This window comes from Scardinius erythrophthalmus (assembly GCF_964197995.2).
Source record: "Scardinius erythrophthalmus genome assembly, chromosome: 24".
Taxonomy (NCBI): domain Eukaryota; kingdom Metazoa; phylum Chordata; class Actinopteri; order Cypriniformes; family Leuciscidae; genus Scardinius; species Scardinius erythrophthalmus.
The window spans coordinates 15,555,871-15,579,972 of NC_138244.1; the positions used below are offsets into that span (position 1 = coordinate 15,555,871).

At 37.0% G+C, this 24,102-nt stretch overlaps 1 protein-coding gene across 2 annotated transcripts in view; it reads right to left on the minus strand.

Annotated features, from left to right (window-relative positions):
- magi2b (membrane associated guanylate kinase, WW and PDZ domain containing 2b) overlaps positions 1–17,442 on the minus strand; it is an 89,306-nt gene extending 71,864 nt beyond the window's left edge. For both annotated transcript variants that reach the window (XM_081356129.1, XM_081356128.1), the window contains exon 1: positions 17,024–17,442. In XM_081356129.1, the coding sequence (XP_081212255.1) occupies positions 17,024–17,321 (298 nt within the window). In that variant the 5' untranslated portion in view covers positions 17,322–17,442. The remainder of the gene's footprint in view (positions 1–17,023) is intronic.
- Between the last annotated feature and the right edge of the window lie 6,660 nt (positions 17,443–24,102).

Here is a 24,102-nt window from a genome sequence, read left to right on the forward strand (position 1 = left end):
AATGCTGTAAATGTGTGTTAGAAATCAGGAATGGCGAGAGAACATTGTGCTTGGTAGATTGTTCGTCTTCAAACCAAACTTGGGTCTTCAACCGACAAAGCTTTAAATCCCAAGTCACAATCACGAAATATAAAGTCACATATTGACATTTACAGTCACAATTACAAGAAACAAAGTCTCAACTGTGAGATATAGTTGTGTCGCGAGATATTGTCACATTTTGAGATATAAAAGTTACAATTACGAGAAACTAAGACATAATTACAAAAAATAAAGTGAGACAGTCACAATTTCGAGTCACAATTATGAGATATAAACTCACACATTGAGATTCAGTCACAATTACGAGAAGCAAAGCAATTCCAACATCTCAGATATTGTTGTTACAAGATATAAAATCAAAATGACAAGAAACTAAATCATAATTACGAGATATAGTCACATTGTGAGATGTAAAGTCATAGAGGTGGAAACAGGCTTCCACAGGTCTGACCCACAATATCTTCCGTACGATATGGTTAATATTCTCTGATAAGGTGGGAATATGTCACCATATTGATTTGTTTTCACTGGAGAGGAGGTTAATAAAACATTCCAATGAGTTTCAGCGGTTTCTTTTTGACAGCATAATCACAGCTGACACCACTGCCCTCGCTGAGGACAGCTGAGCAGAGTATCGATCGCCTGAAAGTTTTCCTCCATTGGAAAGTTTTTGGGTGCTAGAGGCCTTCGGCTCAAATAGACTAAAGCGGAGAGCCGTGATAAAGCTCTGGACACAGAGAGGGAAACCACGTGTGATGCCAGCCAAGAATCAATATCTCCCATTCGCTACCACCGACTCCTACGAGAGGTCAGATTCTACATCTCCTTTGAGTAGATACAAACACACAATATTCCTCTCTCAACTCTTTGTTTCTTTCTTCAGAGGCAGAGATATCCAATCACTGTGCTCCTTATCTCTGTTTATTTCATTTTAGAAAGCTGGACCACTGGAGCTGTGGCCTAGTAGCCTGGCATATTAAGTGGGCGACATGGGTTTGAATCTGGCTCTTTTTGCTCTCTATCCACTCAGCCCTGGAGTGGATTCGTCATGTACGATAGATTCTGACAATCAAAACAAAAACAGGCTTGTGTATTTATGACATCAATTACTGATGTTTGTTGTTGTTCTAAAACAGATGTAACTTAAAATGTTATTTGAGTATTTTACTTTTCATATTTTTAGTACAGCAAAACTACAGTGCTTCCAGTAGACTATCAGAGCTGTCAACACTGGAAACTCAGATGGCATGCCTTCAGTTGACGAACACCCTACTTATTTAAAGGGTTAGTTCACCCAAAAATGAAAGTTCTGTCAGTAATTACTCACCCTCATGTTGTTCCAACCCCGTAAGACTTTCGTTCATCTTTGGAACACAAATTAAGATATTTTTGATGAAATCTGAGTGCCGTCTCACTCCTCCACAGGCTTATGGACACCTTAACTTGCTGGCCCAGAAAATGTATTAAAGACATCGTTAATATAGTCCAAGTGACTCCAGTGGCTCAATCTTAAGTTTATAAAGCGACGAGAATACTTTTTGTGCGCAAAAACAAACAAAAATAACGACTTTATTCCACTATTCATTTCCTTCTCTCTGGGCCTCGAGTCTTTTCACGTAGTGTTTTTGCGTAGCGCGTCTGTGTTGCACTTCACCACACATCACACACATGACCAGCATCGCCCAATAGTGAGCCTATGTGGTGACGTGCAACACAGACGCGCTGTGCAAAAACACTACGTAAACTAACTCGAGGCACAGAGAGAGAATGAAATGAATAGTGGAATAAAGTCGTTATTTTTGTTTGTTTTTGCGCACAAAAACTATTCTCGTCACTTTATAAACTTAAGATTGAGCCACTGGAGTCACTTGGACTATATTAACGATGTCTTTAATACATTTTCTGGGCGAGCAAGTTAAGGTGTCCATAAGCCTGTGGAGGAGTGAGACAGCTCTCAGATTTCATCAAAAATATCTTAATTTGTGTTCCGAAGATGAACGAAAGTCTTACGGGGTTGGAACAACATGAGGGTGAGTAATTACTGACAGAATTTTCATTTTTGGGTGAATTAACCCTTTAACTATATATTATTAAATTGTATACATAAAACTATTTTATTTACAATTTTCGTGCTTTTTAATTTTATTCGTTGTGACTTTTTCTGACTATTGCTTCCAAGTAGTCTACACTATTTATATCAATCAATATTCAGAAACAGACTTTTCTTTTTCGTTGATTAAAATTAAAATATTACGCTTGGTAATATTATTTTTTAATATGAAAGAAATCATTGTCTACCACTGCCATTACAGCTCTTTTTTTTTTTTTTTTGTGAATGAAACTGTTTAACTTCCCCGAGGAGGAACCCCCCAAAAATTGTACATGCCCCCTCACTTTGTCTGCTCTGGCATCGACCCATCGAAAAATGGCCCAGACACCTGCATTTGAACTCTACATAAGGCATGACACCCTTCTGTCTTTTTGACTCAAACAATCAACATTTACAACTAGGCGTAAATCCAAAACGCATAACCGCAGCTATCAATCTCTTCCCTTTGTTAAATGAAGAAAAGAGAGGACTGCTAATTATGGTTCTGATATCTCCATCTGACTCACTTTGTTTGTCCTGTGACGATGATTCACATTACAAAATCACTCACACCTCTAACTCTAACAACCCAAAGGCAGCACAATTATGTTTATGTGATGACATGGCAATATACAACAATTTGAAGTGTATAAAGTGCTGGCACCAGCAAACTAAAAGCTTATGAATTACATAACCAATAATAAAAAAAAATTTGATTGGATTGATGCATATGAGACCACTTCAGAAGTGGATAGCGCAGCACTTTGGGATTGGGCACGCTTCCCCAGCGTTAACAACACGGGTCATGGCTGGAAAACAATGGGAATTGAGATCCGTAACACTCTTCCCAGTGAAATGTCACGATAAAGGAACAGCAGCTACAATCGTACCCACAGTAAGTCCTTACTTGGGGCGCTGGGTAGGTTATGACCTATGACCTGTCCCTGAAGGACATTACATATCCCCCTGCCATAGCCCTGAACCACTGCTGGATGGCTGGGATCACTGTCTCGGCTCCGATATACATATAATATAATGCCAGTCATATTTATACCCGTATGTATGGGTAGGTGTGACTCGGCATGCAAATCTCACTGGCCAATGTCCATTGGCTCGTTTTGTTACCACTTGGAGGTAATTGGGCTCCTAGGCGAGACCCCATGACGCCAGTCCGACGTAACATCTTCATTCCCTCCTTCAAGGAACGGGGGTTACATTAGAAAGACGTTTTAAATACTACAAGTAAATCTAGGCATCACAACATTGTAATGTACAGTATGAAAAATGTATATTTTGAGATTTGCTAAAGATTGCATTACATTTAATGGTTAATTTTAATAATTTGACAAACATTTTTAAATGCATAAAGCTGGAACCAACAAGCTAAGTGAATTTAGGCATCACAAAACACTTGATATAGGTCTATATATCGCGGCCACAAATTAATATGCGAGCAGCACATATTGCACAGCTCTGTTATGCATGAAGAACCCAGAGATGCCATCACCAAGAGTTTGTTTGTACAGTAACTTCATCTAACTAATTAGTCTTAAGTTCAACAAAAAATATGCCACTTAATCCTTACTGAATTCACTATGGTTAGCCTAGCGCTAAAATTTCTGTACTATGGCCAAACAGCATAGATCATTCATAAAGCCATACATAAAGGAATTCGCATGCTCATGTCTCAAGCGTCTACACCAATAAGCTCTGCTGTAAAAAAACAATGAAATTGAGAGTGGGCAGATCGACACGTATCAACGCCCCATGTCAAGACTGCATTCTGGGGTTACTCTGTTGATCTATCCAATCCCCTTTGTTTTACACATACATTTTACAGCACACACACAGAACAGACATCTAGAAAATATTCTCAAAATAGTTTGTTTAGGTGTTGACTTAAATTTCAACAGCATTTCTCAAAAACCACTTACTGCACCTTTAAATGAGCATTAGATGGAGGTAATCTTGAATGAGGGACCCAAATCATATTTAGGAATCAAGATATCATATTGAATCAGGGCTGGGTTCTGTTGACTAAGGCAAGCAAGCAACCTTCAGTTTTAGTAGGCTACTCCAGAAACAGACACAACAGGATGATTTCATTAATGTCATCTTGAAAAGTGTATAATGTAAAAGTGAGGAGAAAATGTCTATGATATCTGTATCCCATAAATGGTAAAGTCTTTTTGCAAACGAATGAGCCTTTTCCTTTCCACTGACTCTACAAAAGATCTTGATGAGCTCAGGTTGGTTAATCTAAATATAGAAATTGAATCTTTGTGCGTCACTTCAAGGTTTCCATTCCTAAAATTACAATGAGAAATTGGACCTGGAACTTTAAGTGGTTAAAATAGAGATACCAAAAAGGACAGGAACTATGGCAACCAACCCATTTTTGGAAAGTAAATGACATTATTAGTGTTGATTCCTGATGCTCATACTTTTGGTTTAAGGATTTGAACAAAACAAAAGTATTAAAGCTTCGAAGCGAGTTTTGCTTGGAGGATGATATGCCATAGTTCACCGCTTTTGTTTGTCAAGCATTGCTCAGATATCTGGCCACTGAAGCATAAAATCAGACCCAGAATTTAAAGCCAATGATGTCATGTCAAATATGCGTCTTTGTCATGCTGAATCATCAGGGACCCTGTCCCACCTAAACGGTGCCGCGATCTCCCACCATCTGCCGGAGGAAGGTCCGTTATTTTTCCTCAAAAAACATCTTGAATTTGCATGTCGCAATATGTGACTTCTCTATGACCAACACTACTGGCCTAATTTCAAGCCATTGACACAATTCTCCCAAAGCATCTCTAGTTTATGGTGTATTCTTACTGTGTATATAGTGTCTGTGTAACATGATCTATCTGTCCATCTATCTTTCACTGGTGAGGTGTAAAATAGATACTTTGGTATCGAGTTTAATACAAGTTAATTCACCCAAAAGTGAAAATTCTGTCAGTAATTACTCACCCTCATGTCGTTTCAAACCCGCAAGACTTTCGTTCATCTTCGGAACACAAATGAAGATCTTTTAGATGAAATCTGAGAGCTTTCTGTCCCTCCATTGACAGCTATGCAACTACCACTTTCAAGCCCCAGAAAAGTAGAAAAGACATCTTAAAAGTAAACAATGTGACTCCAGTGGTTTTATGAAGTGACATAAGTGCTTTCTTTGTGCAAAGAAACATAATTTACCACTTTAATTGCAAAATATTAATCTTCAACACCCATTCACGCAACAATGTCTGCTCTCTTACGCCAAATCATTCCGCCCGGTCTAAGCGCTTGTAATAGGTTTACCATTAGAAGAAGGTTTGATGATGTCTGATGACTCAGATTATGTTAATTTTGAACAAATAAAAGTTACACAGTGTCCCTTTAAATGGCTAAATTTGGAAAAAAGCAGTGTGTAACTGACCTGTTACTGAATGAATAACTGAATGCATTTCCCACCTCAATCCCGTCCAACATAACCAAAGACAAAAACAACAACAGTTTGAATTTCAAGTAAATACATACGCTCTGGGGGTCAATTCTGGATCTCTGTGACAAAGCACACGCTCTGGGGCATTGAACAAGACATTAAAGCCTACAGCCACATAGTGATTACTGCACAAAAAGACCTTTCTCTGCCAGCCTCTATGACTCTAGGCTCTTAAAGCACCGTCTTTGTTTTGTATCCCGCTGTTGAGTAATTCAACACAAGCAGTCTACACCTCTTTAATTTGCCTATGCATCTCTAATCCCAAAACAAACATTTTGTTCATCTTCATGTTCTCCACAGCAAGAATACGGAAACTGTGGGCTGCAGAGCAAACATCGAATGCAAACAGTTCATACACAATGTATTACAGTGACACGCTTTTATACAGCGCTACACGGTATGCTAAAATTAAAGCTGATTTCTAAAGTCTAGCATTTATAGTAGGTCTTGGATATGATTTATTTTGCAGACACTGAATTTTAGATACTGAAGCTAATTCTGTGATAAACACAGCTGTGTGGACTCTCTTGACTAAGAATATTTCTCATTTGAAAGCACAGATTTTATTTGATTATTAGATTCAAAGTGCTTCTGGCTGATTCAGACATTACAATATTATGAAGTTTTTTTTTGCTTGTCCGGATCAACTAATTTATTTAAAAACAAATCAAAATTAAAAAAAAAAAAACTTAAATTAGCATTAATGAGCATGTTCCTAATTTCTAAATTAAAATGTTTATATATATATATATATATATATATATATATATATATATATTTTTTTTTTTTTTTTTTTACTGCTTATTAATATTTGGGGTAAAAAATTGTGGTAAAATGTGGTAAAATGATTAAGATGTGTACACTCAAATGCATTCAAACTGTAAGCAAAAAAACAAATTTGACGGTTATACCACATAAAAAAATCATTAAACTTATGCTTCTTGTTGACAATGGCACAAGTTTTTCGAAACCACATAAAACCAACTTGTTTTAAACAAGTTGTCCAAATTGACACATCATTGACCCTCCGTAATGCAAATTACTGAAGGCCATATACAGGATCCTGCTAAGTAACATCAGCATTTTTGTTACAATATTAAAAGTGAAAAAGTCCTAGGCCTGTATTCAGCTGGATTACTGTAAAATGGATCAACAAAACTGCATGTGCTTGGTAATAATGTGTGCATCTCAAGGTAATAAACACAACAGAAGAAAGAATAGAGAATGAGAAACTTGTGCATTAAAGAAAATTAAATCTGCTCTTTTATAAGTCTATCCGGAAAAGCGAGCTCTCTGTTCCCTGCAGTGTAGAAAGCACAGAGCCGAAATTAACTGCAGTACCGTTCACTTCATGACAGATGGCCAAGTGTTTTTATGCACAGATCTAAAGGATAAGAACCCATATCATGATTAATTATTTACTAAATATGTTTTTCTCATGCGGATAATCAAAGTAAGGCAGCCAATTTGAGAAACAGTTTCATAAAAATGAAAATCTTGCTTGCACACTCTCCAGGTCCCGCGTTTGTCATGTTAACATTCAAAACGGCTGTCTTTGACATCTCGTGTGCTTGTAGTCGTGACTTAATAATGGATCAAAGGCGCTTCTGTGCCCTGATTGGTCGACGGCGTACCCACTTCAAAATGGCAATCACAACATCAGCATTAAGTATATCATTCTGTCTGACGGGAACCATGCAGTTCTGTCCGGTTGATTGCAATCAGTCACTCCGGTAAGCACATTAAAAACCATCATAATCCCAAATAGCAGCCTAGAGGGATTCCAGATGGATCTGCTTTACAAATTAGGTGGCACTTGTGCTCCACTTGCTTAGTGAGTGGAAGACTGCAGAATATAATGCTCTGTGCTGCTAGTGGCTTATGGAGCATTTTCCGTTTTCATGATTAATCGGATGCGGTGCCAAAAGGTGCGTTTCATCCTTTAGGTCTAGACCAAATTGACAAAATAGCTGGAATGTTACATTGCATAATGTGCACAAAGCTAAAGAACATTCACAGCCCTCTTAGGGAATTGTTTCCAGATTTGCAACCAGCCAAAAGACAGACCGCATCTAATAAATATGTAGCGTTGTTACAACGAGGAGGACAAATGGCAGATATTTTAAAACAGCTCTTTGTTAAAGGGATAGATCACACAAGATTGAAATTATTTCATCATTTTCTCATCCTCATGCCGATGATGTTCCTTCTTCTGTTGAACACAAAAAGAGATGTTTAGCAGATTGTTCACACTGCTCCTATACAATAAAAGCCAATTCATGACAAACCATAAACAAACCATAGAAATATGATGGCAACAACATGTTTCCGTATTGCACGCAATTGGTTCTTGTTTGTTTCGTAACCAATCACAACATGCCACTTTGCATAAATGAGAAGATGTAATTTCAGTCTCACACAAAAGTATCGAATGATTTCCGAAAACACGTTTGGGTTGTAAGTTATTTGGACTACTTTTATGGAATTTTTTTTTTTTTTTTTTTTTTGACAGGCATTTGGTCACCATTTACTTTCATTGTATGGCAAGGAGCAGCGTGAACATCATCTGTCTCTTTTTGAGTTTGACTGAAGAAAAGTTTTCAATGTTGGGTGAACTATTCCTTTAAGAATTAAACAAAATATAAACTATAATTTGGTATAAACACTGGTATATTTGTGGCAATGGCCAACAATACATTGTATGGGTCAAAATTATCGAGTAAAGATCATGTTCCATGAAGATATTTTGTATATTTTCTACCGTAAATATGTAAAAAAAATATTTTTGTGAGTGAATGCAGCACAATCGCAAACATAAATGGACAACTTTAAAGGTGATTTTCTCAATGTTTAGATTTTTTAGCACCCTCAGATTCCAGATTTTCAAATAGTTGTATCTCGGCCAAATATTGTCCTATCCTAACAGACCATACATCAATGGAAAGCTTATTTATTCAGCTTTCATGATGTGTATAAATTTCAATTTCAAAAAAATGTACCCATGTGACTGGTTTTGTGGTCCAGGGTCACATTTATGGAATTGGTCACTAGTTAAAAAAAACTGCTGTCAAACTGCCATTTGAGCATACTGAGGTAGATAAGTAAATAATATTTTCGAATGCCTTTAGAAATATAAGTGTGGGACGCAGGTTCAGTTGCGTAGGTTCAACATTTTCCTTGTGCAAATGGCAATGCACTGCTGTCAATATACTGTGCATTTTAGAGGAGAGTGGGGTAAGATGAGCCACTTTTTTTCCTTAAACTGTCCTCTAGTCTACACTGTAAAAAAAAAGTGTAATTTTACAGGTAATTGTCTGTATTTTTTACAGAATTTTACCGTTTTGTCATTATACGGCAAATATCTGTAAAATAAAAGGCATTTGCTGTAATTTAAAGGTCCATTGTTAAATTTACAGGTAATTGCTTGTATTTTGGTTTTACAGCAATTTTACGTTTTTTAAAAGGAACTTGTCTGTATTTTTACAGAGTTATGTGTAATTTTACAGAAATTATTAAGTAATATTTTACAGATTTTTTCTGTGAAATTAGAAAACAAAGAAAAGAAGGTATAACTGCGGAAATCTGCATCTATTCAATGTGTTTTCCTTACAGATTATTAAGCATGTGGAGGTTAAAGTGAGTTTTTTTTTTAAGGTTAAATAAATGTATTTGTACCATAGACTGTGATTTGTACATACAGTACCCTACATAGGCTACAGTAGGCCTGAATTATTTTTTATTTCACATTTTATTTTATACTCATTTTGATCATTATTTCATTGTCTTATTCTCCCATAATTTCATGTATATTTTATGAATATTTTTTCAAATCTCAGTTGCTTCACATTTAGGGCTTTGTGTGTGTGTGTGTGTGTGTGTGTGTGTGTGTGTGTGTGTGTGTGTGTGTGTGTGTGTGTGTGTTTGAGTGCGCGCGCGCGATGACACAGATTCAAATTCATTTCCGCTGTTTACTCCCGCCCTCAACGGTTAGCGTTAGCTGAGGGCAAGCGGGAGATTTGAATTCAGTCTACTCTCGTGAAGTGGATTGAGAGATCAACAGTGGTTCAAAGCAATCGTATTCGTCAAGAGGCGAGCAGCCGTGAGCAGGAGCTCTGTTTTCAGTCAGTTCGTTTTGATTCTTCGGAAATAACGCCCTTTTCAGTGAGCCTTGTTCGTCACAGCGAGCGGACATCATACCAACGGATCACCGGCTGAGGTAAGAGTCTCATTATACTAAGTTACATGTGAACGATATTTTATATTACATTTGTGTTAAGTTTATAGTTTTCAAGCTAACGTTAGCATTCTTAAATGATGTTCAGTTAACAGGCGAGAGCTGGAGGGCAAAACACTGAAAATGTAGCATGCGTCTTTACATTTTCCATCTGTTTTAAGAAAGATCAGTTGAACCTACACCTCAAAAGACCTAAAACGAGCTTTCGTAGACATGTTATACATATCTGTTTACAAGTCCGTTTAATTGTATATAAAATATTCGTTAATACGCGATAGTTGACTAGAATATGAACACAACATGATAAATTGCATATTCTGGCTGCATCTGCTTGCCAACACGTAACGTTAGCTACAGAATACATACATGTGCATATATTAGGCTTATAAAATAAAAGTTGATAGAATGTTTGTGTTCTGATGAAGAAATGAACTTATCTACATTTTGGATGCTTCATAGGATACTTTTGATCATTGGTTATGAAAATTGCATTGATCCAGATGAACAGACAGTTACACCCCTAACGTTAGGTGTCTCAGCTTAAAACATCACTGTTAGCCTTTCCTGCTCAGCTTCCAGATCATAGTCGTTTGAGGTTTTGCATTGTCCCAGTGGAACATATTCTTCTGACATGTGTAAATGTAATACTGAGTTGTTAAAACAATATTTTTTTTTTTTTTTTTTTTTTTTTTTTGTGATTTCAGGTCAAGTGGAAAGCAGAATGATCATGGCAAACAAGGTATGGGAAGAAGTAATTTAAAATATTGTAATGGCTGAGTCATATGATTGCACTAAAAGTGGCAGAACATTTAATTTGTTTTATACTGTATTTTCCCATGTGAATATTCATTTGATCCTTGTGAGGCCACTGTAGCTGCACAAGGTTTGGTTTTACTACAGTAAGACCACGATTGTGTTAGATTCCACCCTTCTATTTATTTATTTATTTTTTGTATTGTAACTAGGCTCTGTCATTTAGAAACATGACTTTTCCTATCACTTAATGACACATATCTTTACCTTTAATTCCAGCCAGAGGATCTGACGGTTGCTGCTCGCATCTCAGCCTACCTGATGGAAAATTCTTGCTGGATGAATGACCTTCACCTTCAACTCAACCTTGCCAAGACAGAACTGCTTATGGTTTCAGCCAAACCATCCTTGCTGTGTGATCCTGCTAATTTGCCTTATACAACATAAGAAAGATCCGGCCCTTCCTATCGGAGCCACACAACTCCTTGTCTAAGCTCTTGTTCTATCCAGACTGGACTATTGTAATGCTCTCCTGGCAGGCCTTCCAGCATCAGTCAAACCTCTGCAACTGATCCAGATGCTGCAGCAAGACCTAAACTCACTGCTTCAGATCTGTGTGTCTCCAGAAGCTTGTGTTCTGCTAGTGTACGGCGCCTTGTGGTGCCTTCATTCCAAAGAGACACAAAATCACTTTCACTGACCTTTCCCTGGACTGTTCCCTGCTGGTGGGATGACCTGCCCAACTCAACACATTTTCAAGAAACTGCTAAAGATCCATCTTTTCATAAACACTTGACCCAATAATAGCCTACTAAATCTTTGTTTTAATTAAAAAAAAAAAATTGTGCACTGTGCTACACTAATTGGGACTTGTCACTGCACTTGTTGCTTCTATTGTTCTCTTAATTTTAAGTCACTTTGGATAAAATGTAATTGTAAATGTTTGAAATAAGTTATATTAGAGTATAAAGGCATACAGCAATTGTCTTTTAATGTGGATATTTTTACATGTTCTAAATGATATACTAAGCCTGTATTTCCTATCATTCACGTATCTTGATGTTCAGTGTTTGTTTAATGAGTAATACTGTAAATGTGCAGGTATTCCGTCCTTGTATGTTTAGTTAATTTAACAGAAATTGAATGTACATTTGCTATTATTAAGTACTGAATTAGAGATTGGTCAAAGTTGTGAAACTGGATCTGCAAAAAATTAAAACTGTAAATATACAAACTTTGTATTTGAATTTATGTACTTATTACATTTTTATACATAACTTCATAGTTATTTTACACAGAAAAACTATATATTAAAAGATAATTACTGTAGATAGACAGAGCATTATTATAAAATAACTTTATAAAACCCTAAATTTACAGTTTAACCTTAAAGTTAAATGTTCTTTTTATGTAATTTGACATAATTTATCTGTTTTTCCACGGTTTAATTAGCCATTATTAACAGTAATGTACTGTAATTTAATTATTTTTGACTGTAAAGTCAATTCTGTATTTTTACGGTTTTTGCCTGTAATTTTGTGAAATGGTTATTTGCTGTAATTTAACAGAACCCGTCTGGAAACTTTGCTGCCAGAGATTTACCGTTTTTTTACAGGATTTTTTTTTACAGTGTAGGCAACATCATTAATAATTATTAGCGTTCATAAAAATAAAAACACCTTCATATCTTGTCTGATATCACCTGATCATACATACCTAAATAATCCTATCATGTAGAAAATGTTCATTCGTAACATGAAATGTTTTGTATTTCTCATGCGCATCTCTCAGTCTGGCTGGAGGTGACAGGTTCCTTCTAAATATATGATCAACATTATGCACAGTTTGCTAGATTAAGGGGCGACACATCTTACCCCGCTCTTATGTGTACTCTTTAGAGATGCAAAGGAAAGGGAGATCATAAGAGATGGGAAATTATGAAATATTGAAAAGCACAGATGAAAGAAGATGACTTATTTAAAAATGACTAAATGCAAGATGAAATACCAAATCTATCCCACATCTCTAAGGAAAATGCCGACCATTATGACAGAATAATGACTGTCATGGATAAATTACACTTCAAAGCAAAATAAGTTAAACCCCCGAGGCTGCCGAAATCTGCTCAGAGTCATGTTCGTGTTAATCAGCTTCCAAATCCATTTGTGCAAACTGAATACGTTATATAACCAATTATTGCACTTCACAACTGAAAAATAATGAGATTATATTGCTGATATTTAAAAACTGACAGCGCATCATAAGAGTCTGGGAAAACTGGAGGTCGCAGCACCGGATCGTTCGATGCGCTGAGAGCAAAGTAGTGTAGTGGCACAGGATTACGAGACCACTAAACCAAATATCTGGCCCAGAAGATTAAATGAAAACATGAAAGACGACTTCTAAAATAAGACGGCAATAGACGTGCTTTATTCCAAATGAAACGTGGTGCTGTGCAGAAATGTGATGTATGAAGGCAGCCTAGTTGACTATTTAGCTTGATATTTATATAACTGTCAGAATTGGGTCATTATGACAAGTTGGGCATCAAAGTCCCTGTAACCACCAAGCCACAAAAGTGAGTCCTGGACATGCACCAAGACACACCAATACAAACACACCATCTCCTCCATCATATCAAAGAATAACTTAGACAAAATAACATAGCAACTGAGACAAAAATAACATATGTTGTGGCAGTCGGCCCATCAGATCCTAAAGGATAGGACGCACATGCATATAATACAAACATTAGGCTACTTACTGTATCTGTTCATATTATGTCAGGTGTTGTTGTACTTTAATATGTCTTAAAGGGACAGTTCACCCTTAAATGAAAATTAAGTCATTATTTACTCACCCTGGTGTTGTTCTAATGCAATATGCTTTTCTTTCTTTTATGGACCACAAAAGTAGAGTTTTTTTTACAAATGTCCCACTCGCACTCATCCATAATGGCAGTGACTAGCGACTAGTGCTGCATGATTAATCATATCGCAATCGCGATGTCAAGCCTAAGCGATTATATGGCGCAAAATGCTGCAATTTTATATTAAATAAACAAATTAGCGATGTTAACACAATTAACGCAGCATCTGTTAATTTTTGGCATTCTTTGGCTAGTGTTACATGATCCCGACTTATTCATGCAAATGCTTTTAAACCATTCATGAGCGATAAGACAAAAATGAACACGCTGCCTGTGAATGTCCTGAGTGTGACACACAGAAAGACTCGCGCTAATATCGTGCGTGCGCACAAAACAGCATGCCAGAATACAGCTCTCTTTCGAGCTTGAACGAACAATAACACACACAATTATGCCAAAATGTCTTTTTGTCGAGTATCTTCATAACATAAGAGTAGTCTTATGATGAACGTGAAGAGTTGTGACTCGTGAGAGAATGAGGCGCGTGTGAGATCCGCATCTCTGAGAGCAGCGGCCGGTCTTAAAGGGACAGTACACAGCAGCCACTAATTATATCTGTCGCTAAAGTTAATCAAAGAACAAAGGGAACAGAGAAAAACACTCACTGCTCTTGACTAAATAACTTTTTTCTTTAGGCAGATTATCTCTAATCTGTGTGTGCATTTAAGTTGACTCATGAAACCATGTGTTTATTATATCGCAATCGCAATATTGACCTCAGTTATAACAATATGGCATTTTCCCAAATCGTGCAGCCCTACTAGCGACCAGCATCAAGCATTTTTTATAAAGATGCAGAAGTATCACAGAATGATCCCATGTGACATGTCATATATTCCAAGTGTTATTGGGTATATGATACGAAATTTAATGTATTATTTAATGAAAATCCTGACCTTAGCCATTGGTCTTGTTCGTTTGACTCTGTTAGTGCCACAGTTCACTCTGTCTCGCCCATAAAAAGCACACAAGTTTTGAAAAATCAATATTAACAAAAATACGACACAAAATAAGATCCCTGAATCTTCTTCTCTGAGGTGAATATATCCGTTTTGTTCGTCGTAACAACATTTTTTCACACTCACATCTGTCAACTGTCATTCTGACTGTCATCAGTGTGGTCCAGAGATAGCCTAATTAACTCAATTTTATAACAGTAATAAATAATTGGGATTTTTTGGCGTTGCATCGCATTTTTGTTAATCTTGATTTTTTCACAGAGATGTTGCGTGTGAATGTAAATGTAAATGTAAATGATGACAGAACTTTAATTTTTGAATGAACTATCCCTTTAAATATCCGTTTTTTAGCTTAGCAGGACAATCACATAACACAACTATTAGTAAAAACACCACCAGAATAGGATGTTTAGATATCACAAAGACCCAGGTTCAAATCCCAAATTTGGATATTCGCAATGTATATTAGTTAGTGTTCCGCTACAATGAGAAATCATGGTGCATATATGGCCAGTCCATTCCTGCATTCAAATGCCTTACTGTACCAGATTTTAATCATTATATCAATTTATTCAGCTAGCCTCTTTGTTCTTACGGCCATTTACAATATAAGCACACTATAAAACGCCTTTCGGACAAGTTCCCCAAGCCCTGATCTTCAACAGCCCGTCAATATTTACTCACTCAGTCCACTGATCTGGATCTCCCTAGACACAACTATTGCTTGCATGAAGATATTTTTTGCTTTCACTTGGGAACTGGGGATGCTTTCCAAAGCGCTGGCCCGGGGGCTGAAGTTCGCTTCAAACAAGAGCGAAAAACACTGCAAATGTACAATAAGCATTGTTGAAAACTCAGCACTATAGACCTAAAGACAGATGCATGCCTTCAAATCCCATCTCTGTAAGTCAACATCTGTGTGAAAGATAGCATCACTCCTCCCATTTACACAGCAAGTACCCTCTCCTTTTCTCCACCGAATGCCATTGTTTTTTAAGAGCTGCCACCATATGGCAAGCCATTTTAATATTCATTCCTGAACAGTACTGGACTATCTTTTTCAATATCCCAGATGTTACTAGTATTTATTCCAACTTTACTAGTATATATTTACACATAATACATAAGTGACATTAAGACACTAGTGTTTATCCCCACTCACTCAAAAAAAGATTTTTTGCCACTTATTAAATTTAATGAATTAAAATAAGCAAAAGTAACACAATTGTTTAATATTTTGTCACAACTTAATTTAATTGTGTTCAATCAACCTAATATATTTAAAACTGAAGTTTACTTACCGGTACTTAATTTGTGTGAAAACTACATGAATCATTTTTGTTGACAACTAACTGGGCAGTGGATGTAGTTCCCAGAATGCTTTGCAAGGGACTACATTAGGAGGGTAAATTTAGGGATTAAAGTGTTATTTTATGTGTTTTTCTGTAAATGGAAAGGTTAGTTTGCATGTCCCATTTCAAAGATGCCCTGATATGATTGTAAATTGCTTTGGGTGTACAGAAGTACATATGAAAGCGCTATATAAATGCCTCGTTCATTCATTCATGTCTAATATTTATCTTTTTAAGATTTATTTAAATTAACAAAAATGTTTTTAATAGTTTAGTTCATGATAATAACCCTGATTGATACTGAGAAACTACTTACTTATGTATTAAGGACTAGTCTAGTACATAATTTAATAAGATAAAATCTAATAGAATAAGTTCTAGTACGAAAATAAATAGTTACTAACTAGAACAAGGCGACGAATGGAGTGTGTACTTAGAAAATATTTGTTATTTAAAAGTGAACACAGATCCACAAAGAATTCAAAAAATGTTCAATTACCAGTGACAATTGCCTAGTTAATTGTCACTATGATAGTGAGTATAGTAACAAAAGAATAAGTAGTATGCATAAGTATTAGCAATAGCCTACAAGTCACTGGAATACGACCTACTAGTATCTAATAGTTGCTACTGAGATTTTAAAATAATTAACTTAGTCAACACTGGATTACTCACTAGTCAATTAATAGTTCTAGTAAAATACTGCTAATTTATACTACTAATTTAAGAACTAGTAACTATAGCTACTACTTAGTGCTGCTAAGGAATAAATGTTAAGCAGGCTTGCCACAGCCACCGTGCAATTTACGAGATCAATGAAATTGCCTTCAAATATTCGCCCAGTTTGCCCATGGCGGACCCGCGGGCCAAAATATCGGGGAGGAACAACCTCCGCCCCCTCCTGATTCCACGGTGCTTACAATCCAAAAAAAAACTCTATTTATATTGAAACGTGACAATCCGCTACATTGTAACTTATGTTGCCACGAGCGACAATGGAACGTTCGCGGCTACAATCGAATCGATAACCACACCGATCGCGCGCCGTATCCAAATGCACATTTGTGTGTAAACAGGATTTCTGCTGATATAATGTGCAGACAGACAGCAGTCCCAGACAGCGGAGGGGTCGCTCGCACGCTCGCTCGTTCTCACGCAGATATGTTTATCCTCACCTTGCTTCACGCACTTCAGCCGGAACGGGTCTTTGCAGTGCTTGATCACAGCCAGCACATCCCTGATGGTGAGCCCTGCCACCGGCGTATCGTTGACCTCCAAGAGCAGCTCGTCCTGGGACAGCTTGCCGCTCTGGACGGCCACCTTACCCTGCTTCACCTCCCCAAAATAAGGGAAATTGCCATTCTCGGCGCCCCCTTTCAAGTCAAACCCCAGCTCGCCCTCTTTATTTCTGGTGAGCACCGCTTCGTGGACTTTGTTCGTCCAGTGGTTCTTCTTCTTCAGACTCTTTGACATCGCTGACAATTGACGACTCGCCTACCAGTGTGCGTCTGCTGGATGGCACCACATCCCTGCCCCAGTGTGGCGTGTCCCGAGGCGCGCTCAGATCCTCCGCGGCTGGCCGCTGCTCGTAGTATCCATGTTGCATGCGGTGGAGTTGCGCTGAGAGCTGCAGCAGCAGTACGCAACTGGATGGAGGAGCACGCTCGCTTACACGCTGACTGCCGAGTGACCCGGATGTGATGTCTACGAGGAGGCAGGAATGCTAGTGCATTCCTTAGAGCGGGCTTCACGCAAAAGTGTCTTGGAGGAAAAGAGAGGGGAGATGTGCAATGGAAGGTGGCTTAAACAGGATGTTATGTTGTTCGATTGCAGAGTTTATGGAACAGATCGAGTCTATTACCAAGAGTTAGGCTACTATTATTGAGTTACTAACTCAAATATAATAAGTATAATACAAAACAGACATGTACATTTTCTGAAGAAAATGTGAGTGGTGCTTGCCATGGAAAAACTCTGCACTAGGCAGTTACAAGGGTCTTTTGCGTGATTGCTAGAAAGCTAACTCCCAGGTCTGTGCAATGTTGTGATACTGAGATACCCCATGAGACATCACAGTGTAAGATTTCACACTGTTTATATCAAAAGTCAAACCTGTGTCTCTGTGATGTTCTGAGATATGGCTTATTCATGCTGCCATACGGTTGCTAGGGTGTGCTAAATGGTTGCTAGGGTGTGACTACACAGTTACCAGGTTGAAACTAATAGACTGGATATCTGCCCAAATCCAGAGTCAAACCCTGTGTCTCTGTGATGTTCTGGTGCTGAGATATGGCTTATTCATGCTGTTACACGGTTGCTAGGGTGCTCTTAATGGTTGCTAGGGTGTGGCTACACAGTTAACAGGTTGAAACTAATAGACTGGATGTCTGCCCAAATCAAGAGTCAAACCCAATGTCTCGGTGATGTTCTGGTGCTGAGATATGGCTTATTCATGCTGTCATATGGTTGCTAGGGTGTGGCTAGACAGCGTCCAAGGCATGCATGCTTGCCTATTAAAAAATGTCTCACTCAATATAATAAGTATAAATTAGACTATTATTTTTCACAAGTTCCCTAATGTGACATTTATCTGAGTGAAACGTTATTGCTATTGTTAGTTGTGTAGGCTATAGTTATTGTTCCACAATTATTATTATTTTTATTTTTTTTATGTAGGGCGGGACTCGATTTTGTCATTTGGGAATTGATTGGATTTTTGGTTCGTTTTTCCGCTTTCGCGCCAATAAACGTCATCAGAGAAGAGATGTCACTGCAAATAAATATTAATTAGATACACTTGAATTAAAAAATAATGATGTGCACAGATAAATACTGCAATATCCCATTAAAAAATAAGAACGGTCCATTTTGATTTCATGGTAACTTTAAGAAAACCAGTTGAGAGACTCACTCGCATGTAATACTCCTAAAGACATTTACTGGTCGTCACTTACTGGTGTAGCCTACTGTGTAACCTGCAGAAAGAGTCACCGAAGGAAGCAGTGAACGAATATTTTCGGTAAATGGATTCCAAAATATTCAAGTTATTTGGAAGAATAAAATACCCACTTGTAGGCCTACTCCTTTTTTTTATAATATGTAGCCTAGTTGGTTAATAAGGTATTAAACAGTCAAGTGTCACGCCCGGAACTATCTTTGAGGAATCGACTCTCAATTCCCAACCCCAACGTCGCCGTAAAAAGAATCGGTTCTTTGAAGGATCGACGGCGCATAACCTTAGTAGGCTACTAAAGCTCACTTAGAACAGTTTAAGTGAAGTTTAGACTCATTTCAAACTCATAGAATACGAGTCTACCTAGACAGCAATTTTGGCCAAAAATGCTTTCTAGGTAGGAAGCTCGCTAGATACAGCCGATGATTGGCTTCTTTCATACTATTTCATATTACATTCTTTGACAAAAATCAAGACGACAACGAAAAACCTTTTGTTTCCATTATGGTTTAATACTCGTTGTATAGCTTCGCGAAGAAATTGCAAGGACGTTTCATGCAATATTAAAGGGATAGTTCACCAAAAAAATTTTTTTTTTACATAATTTACTCACCCTCATGTTGTTTCTTTCTTCCGTTGAACACAAACTATATTTTAAAGAATGTTGGTAAGGGACCGTTCGGTATTTATGGAAGGGGCCACCGGAGGAAAATAGGGGAGGGTCATGTCTTTTTATTCTTTGTTGAGGGGAGGGTCATCCAACTTTTTTTAGTCTAGGGGGAGGGTCACCAAACTTTTATATTCATTAAAACAGCAACATTTCAAAGTGGCTTGTTTGGTGCTATTTTTTTCCATTTAGCTCCATGTTGATCTCGCGTTATCAGCCCCCCTTCGATATGTTTACCTGGCAAAGACTTAAAACACGAGCAAATAATGAACTGTTGTTAAGTGCACAGTGTCCTGTGAGTGTAACTCTACCGCATTAACATGTGATGTGAACGTACGTCGAGTTTAACAGTAGGCTATTGGGACTGAGGCGCCAGAACTGCTGATAGAATGTGCGCTGTAGGGCGATACTGCATATTTTAGTTTCCATTCTTATTTTGTTTCCACGATGTGTAAAATGTAGGGCTACCACCAGCCGCGGCGCTACCATTGGGCCCGGGTGGGCATTTAGGTCCGGGCCCACCCATTTTCTATGGTTTTGTACGTTTCTTCATTCGGATCTATTTGCGATGATCGATCCAAATTCTAAACAAACAGTTTACATGCTTCGTCCTTGTTACGTTATTCATTAAGATAATAATTAATAAATGCACGCATAATTATCAGTGAACTTGATAAAAGTTGCAGATATGTTTTACATGCATGCACAAACAAATGCCTTTCAACTTGTGTGTGCAAAATTCAGAATAAAATGAATGTGCAGCAATTTGTACAAGTACAGAGTCTGTAGGCCTACTGTGTTGTTACCATTAAATATAATTTAGTTTCATTTTTGTTAAAATATAATAATGTTATTTTTTCATCTATGTTAATTATGAAAAGTGAACCGCACACACGAGTACGCAATATCGAGAGACATGGAGCGGGTCAGACATGATTTTGACCACTTAATTAAGTTTTGTTTTGCAGAAAACGATTTTTTAAGTGAATTTCGTTTTGTATAAATTGTAGCCTATCTTAATTTAAAAAAATATATATATCAACCAATTGCCAAATACCAAATATAGCAGACAACACAATCATAGAGGCGCCCGCGTGGCCACTTGCACTGCTCGTAAACAGGAGCGCATCTCATCCTAACTTAACGAAACTCAGCATATGCCTCACAGACATTAAATATATCTTAAGAAAGCTTGAAATGTCTTTTTAACAATTTAAAACGAAAAGAAATAATGATGTGCATTTCTCTCTATAGGCGTGTTCACTACGGAGATGGCGATCGTCAACTTCATCTTTACAGCTGTTGTTGCTGTTAATAAACTAAAAATAATAGGCTTATAATTTTATTAAACAATAAATTAAATAAAAATTTTATTGTATTAAAAAAGCAAAAACAAAAATCCTGTTTATCAATAGTGTGTGTGTGTGTGTGTGTGTGTGTGTGTGTGTGTGTGTGTGTGTGTGTGTGTGTGTGTGTGTGTGTGTGTGTGTGTCGAAATAATTTGTCGCAGCTGCTCAAAAAAAAAAAAAACAGTCAAAAACCCCACTGTCAGTGTTTTGTAAGGAACAGGCAAATATGTTCAATATAGCAGGAGACATTTTAATTGTTTACTAATAAAACAGTTATTTTTTATGTCAGTGTCGGCTAGACAGATGAAGTTGACGACTCGCGATCTTCGCAGCGCTACCACATCTTTAAATTACTATTAGTATTATTTAAGTTAACATAAAATACATAGACCTACACCACAAAAACTAGTTGAGGATAAATTCGTTAAAATTGGGCGATTCCAGTGTTATGGACGTGACATTTGCAGTCAAAACTTAAAATAAAAATTCTCAGAAAATGCATTTATTTGAAACATCTGAAAGGAGTCAAACAATAGAAAAATATCAGTCTACACATGCGTTTTATATTTAATATGAGGGAAATACACATGTGACGTGCATGACACAAAAAAATCTTTAACTTTTAGGTGGCAAAATATTTTTTAGTAATTCTATAAATTACACTGTGCAAACCAAAATATATATCACCTGATGAATGAAGATCGGCCTCCACAGAACATAAAATATTATATTATTTTTATTTATTTTTCGTGTTCGCATTTATGTGAAGAAGAAAAAAAAATGTTAAGGGCGTGACAGTTCTCCATTATGAACATGACTGCTCTGAAGCGACTTTAAAAATTTCACAGAGACCTCAAACAGAAAGCACAAAGTCTTTCTTTAAAGTGAATTTCGTTTTTTTATTAATTTTATCTTAATTTTAATCAATGTTTCATCTGGATTTAATAAATAAGAAGTAGTCTAAATATAGTAGAAAATAGATAATCATGACACGGAGGCGCGGGCGAGTGAACTGGACTCTTGTCTCATAAATGAACCGAAACTCAGCGTAAGGTAAGCTACTTGCCTCACAGTCATGAGAAATATATAGAAAGCTTGAAATGTCTACTTTTAAACAGAACAATTCATAATGAAAGAAAACAGACTGCTCTCTGCTTATGAAATGTGCATTTCTCTCTGGCGCGTCCTGAGAAGATCGCGAAGCATCGTCAACTTCATCTTTGCAGTAGACACAGAAAACACTTGTTTATTATTAAACAATTAAAATGTCTCCTAGCTATTTATGACATATTAATAATCATTACTTTTGCCGGTTCTTTGTGACAGCTTTTAGATGCTTTATTCGCAACGCCACCCACATGTTGAACGCGTCACACCGCGTCAGCACCGAAAACATGATTTTTTTTTTTTTCAAATCTAAAATCAAAAATCGTGATACGAGCCGAATCGTAGGTTTGATCTATCGTTACAGCCCTAGTAAGATGAGAAAGCAAGAGTTTATGGTTTAAAAACAAACAAACAATGGCTATCTGAACATCTTGGCCAAGCGCAAACCAGCCTACAGAATTAGGCTAATCAATAAATTATCGGGGAGGGTCATGCCTTTTTTCACAATCATTTTGGAGGGTCATAGAAAAAATTATTGCTGGCGAAGGGAGGGTCATGTCTTTTTTGACAACAGATCTCAAAACTCCTCCGGTGGCCCCTTAAATAAATAACGAACAGTCCCTAATCAAACGGTTGATGAGCTCCATTGACTTCCACAGTAGGTAGGAGAAAAATATATAGGCCTACTATGGAAGTCAATGGATGCGTCAACTGTAGCCTATCCACGACGAGTAATGAAATAATTCTAAAATCACAATCCCAGGAATCTAAATTCACTATAATTTTTGTTAGTATGATTAATAATAATGGCTGTATAAAAAACAGACGAGATTCAGCAACATTTATGATACTTAGATTATGCAGATTATATGCAGATTAAAGTGGATAATGTGTTCAGTAAATTGTCTGGATTAGGATTACAAGGCTTTTGCTTATTGACAACAGTTTTACGGGCACATATTTTTCAACCAGGATATAAGAGCTATAATAAAACCTTTAAAAATGTACATGTTAAATCTACATCTAATGTCCATTAGTTAAAATCCATTATATAGTATTACTACCACACAAGGGAACTTATTCAGCAATAAATGCCCATAAATTCCCTCTAAAAGCTATCGTGCCTTGGCATATGCAATATTCAGAAATAATTGCACCCATTTGGCATCCACAAAGTACATGGAGTGGATTAAAGTTGCTAAAATAGTCAGGCTAATCTATAATGTTAATGTTATGTGGTTGATCAAACAGACAGAGATGCTGTCTGATCAGGATATTGGAGCTTCGGTGTGATAAAGTATGGCTTCTATTGATCAGGTTCTCCATCTCTTTCTTACCTTCCACTTTATTAGTCGTCTGTTAGATCTCCCAGCAGGAGGCCTGAGAGATTAGTCAAATCACTTACATTTTAATCCCAATTTTAAGATAAAATAGAGTTTGGGTCACATGGACATGTGGATGATCTAATGAATAAAATCACCATGAAATCAAAATGGACAATTCTTTTTTTTTTTATGGAATATTGTAGCATCCTTATTATAAATGATTTTTCTGCGCACATCATTATTTTAAATTCATCAGCTCTCGTCATCTTTAATCAAAATAACTAAACACTTTTGCAGTCTCTTCTCTGATGACGCGTTTACTGGCATGAGGGCGGGATCAACCTGTCACTCACATGAGATCGACCAATAGCAAACCATCCAATCAGTTCCCAATAGACAAAATAAAGGACCAATCCAAAATGGATCTTTAACGGCACAAAACAAACAAAAAAACATTAGGGACTTTTATATATAGTGGAAAGGTGGCTTTACAGACTTCCAGTATTTATTGAAATGCTATGAAGGACAGAAGATAAATGTTTTAATCCTATTAAAATCATTCAAATAATGTTCCAGCCTGTTATACCATGACAACTAAAGGCCAGTGAGAAACACACTTCTGCCTTGTCTTGTCTTGGCCACAAGAGTGCAGTGTGCATCAGTGTTTCAACAAGCTTCTGTGATGCAAGAACTAGTGTTTTCCTATGGGGGAAATATTCATTTATGGATCATTCATACGCTTCAAAAAAAGCCTATTTAAAGCAAAAGCACCCTTACAAATGTGTTTTTGGGTTAATATAAAGAGGAGAATTAATGGACTATTCTCATTTTGAAAGTGAAAAGAAAAACTCTT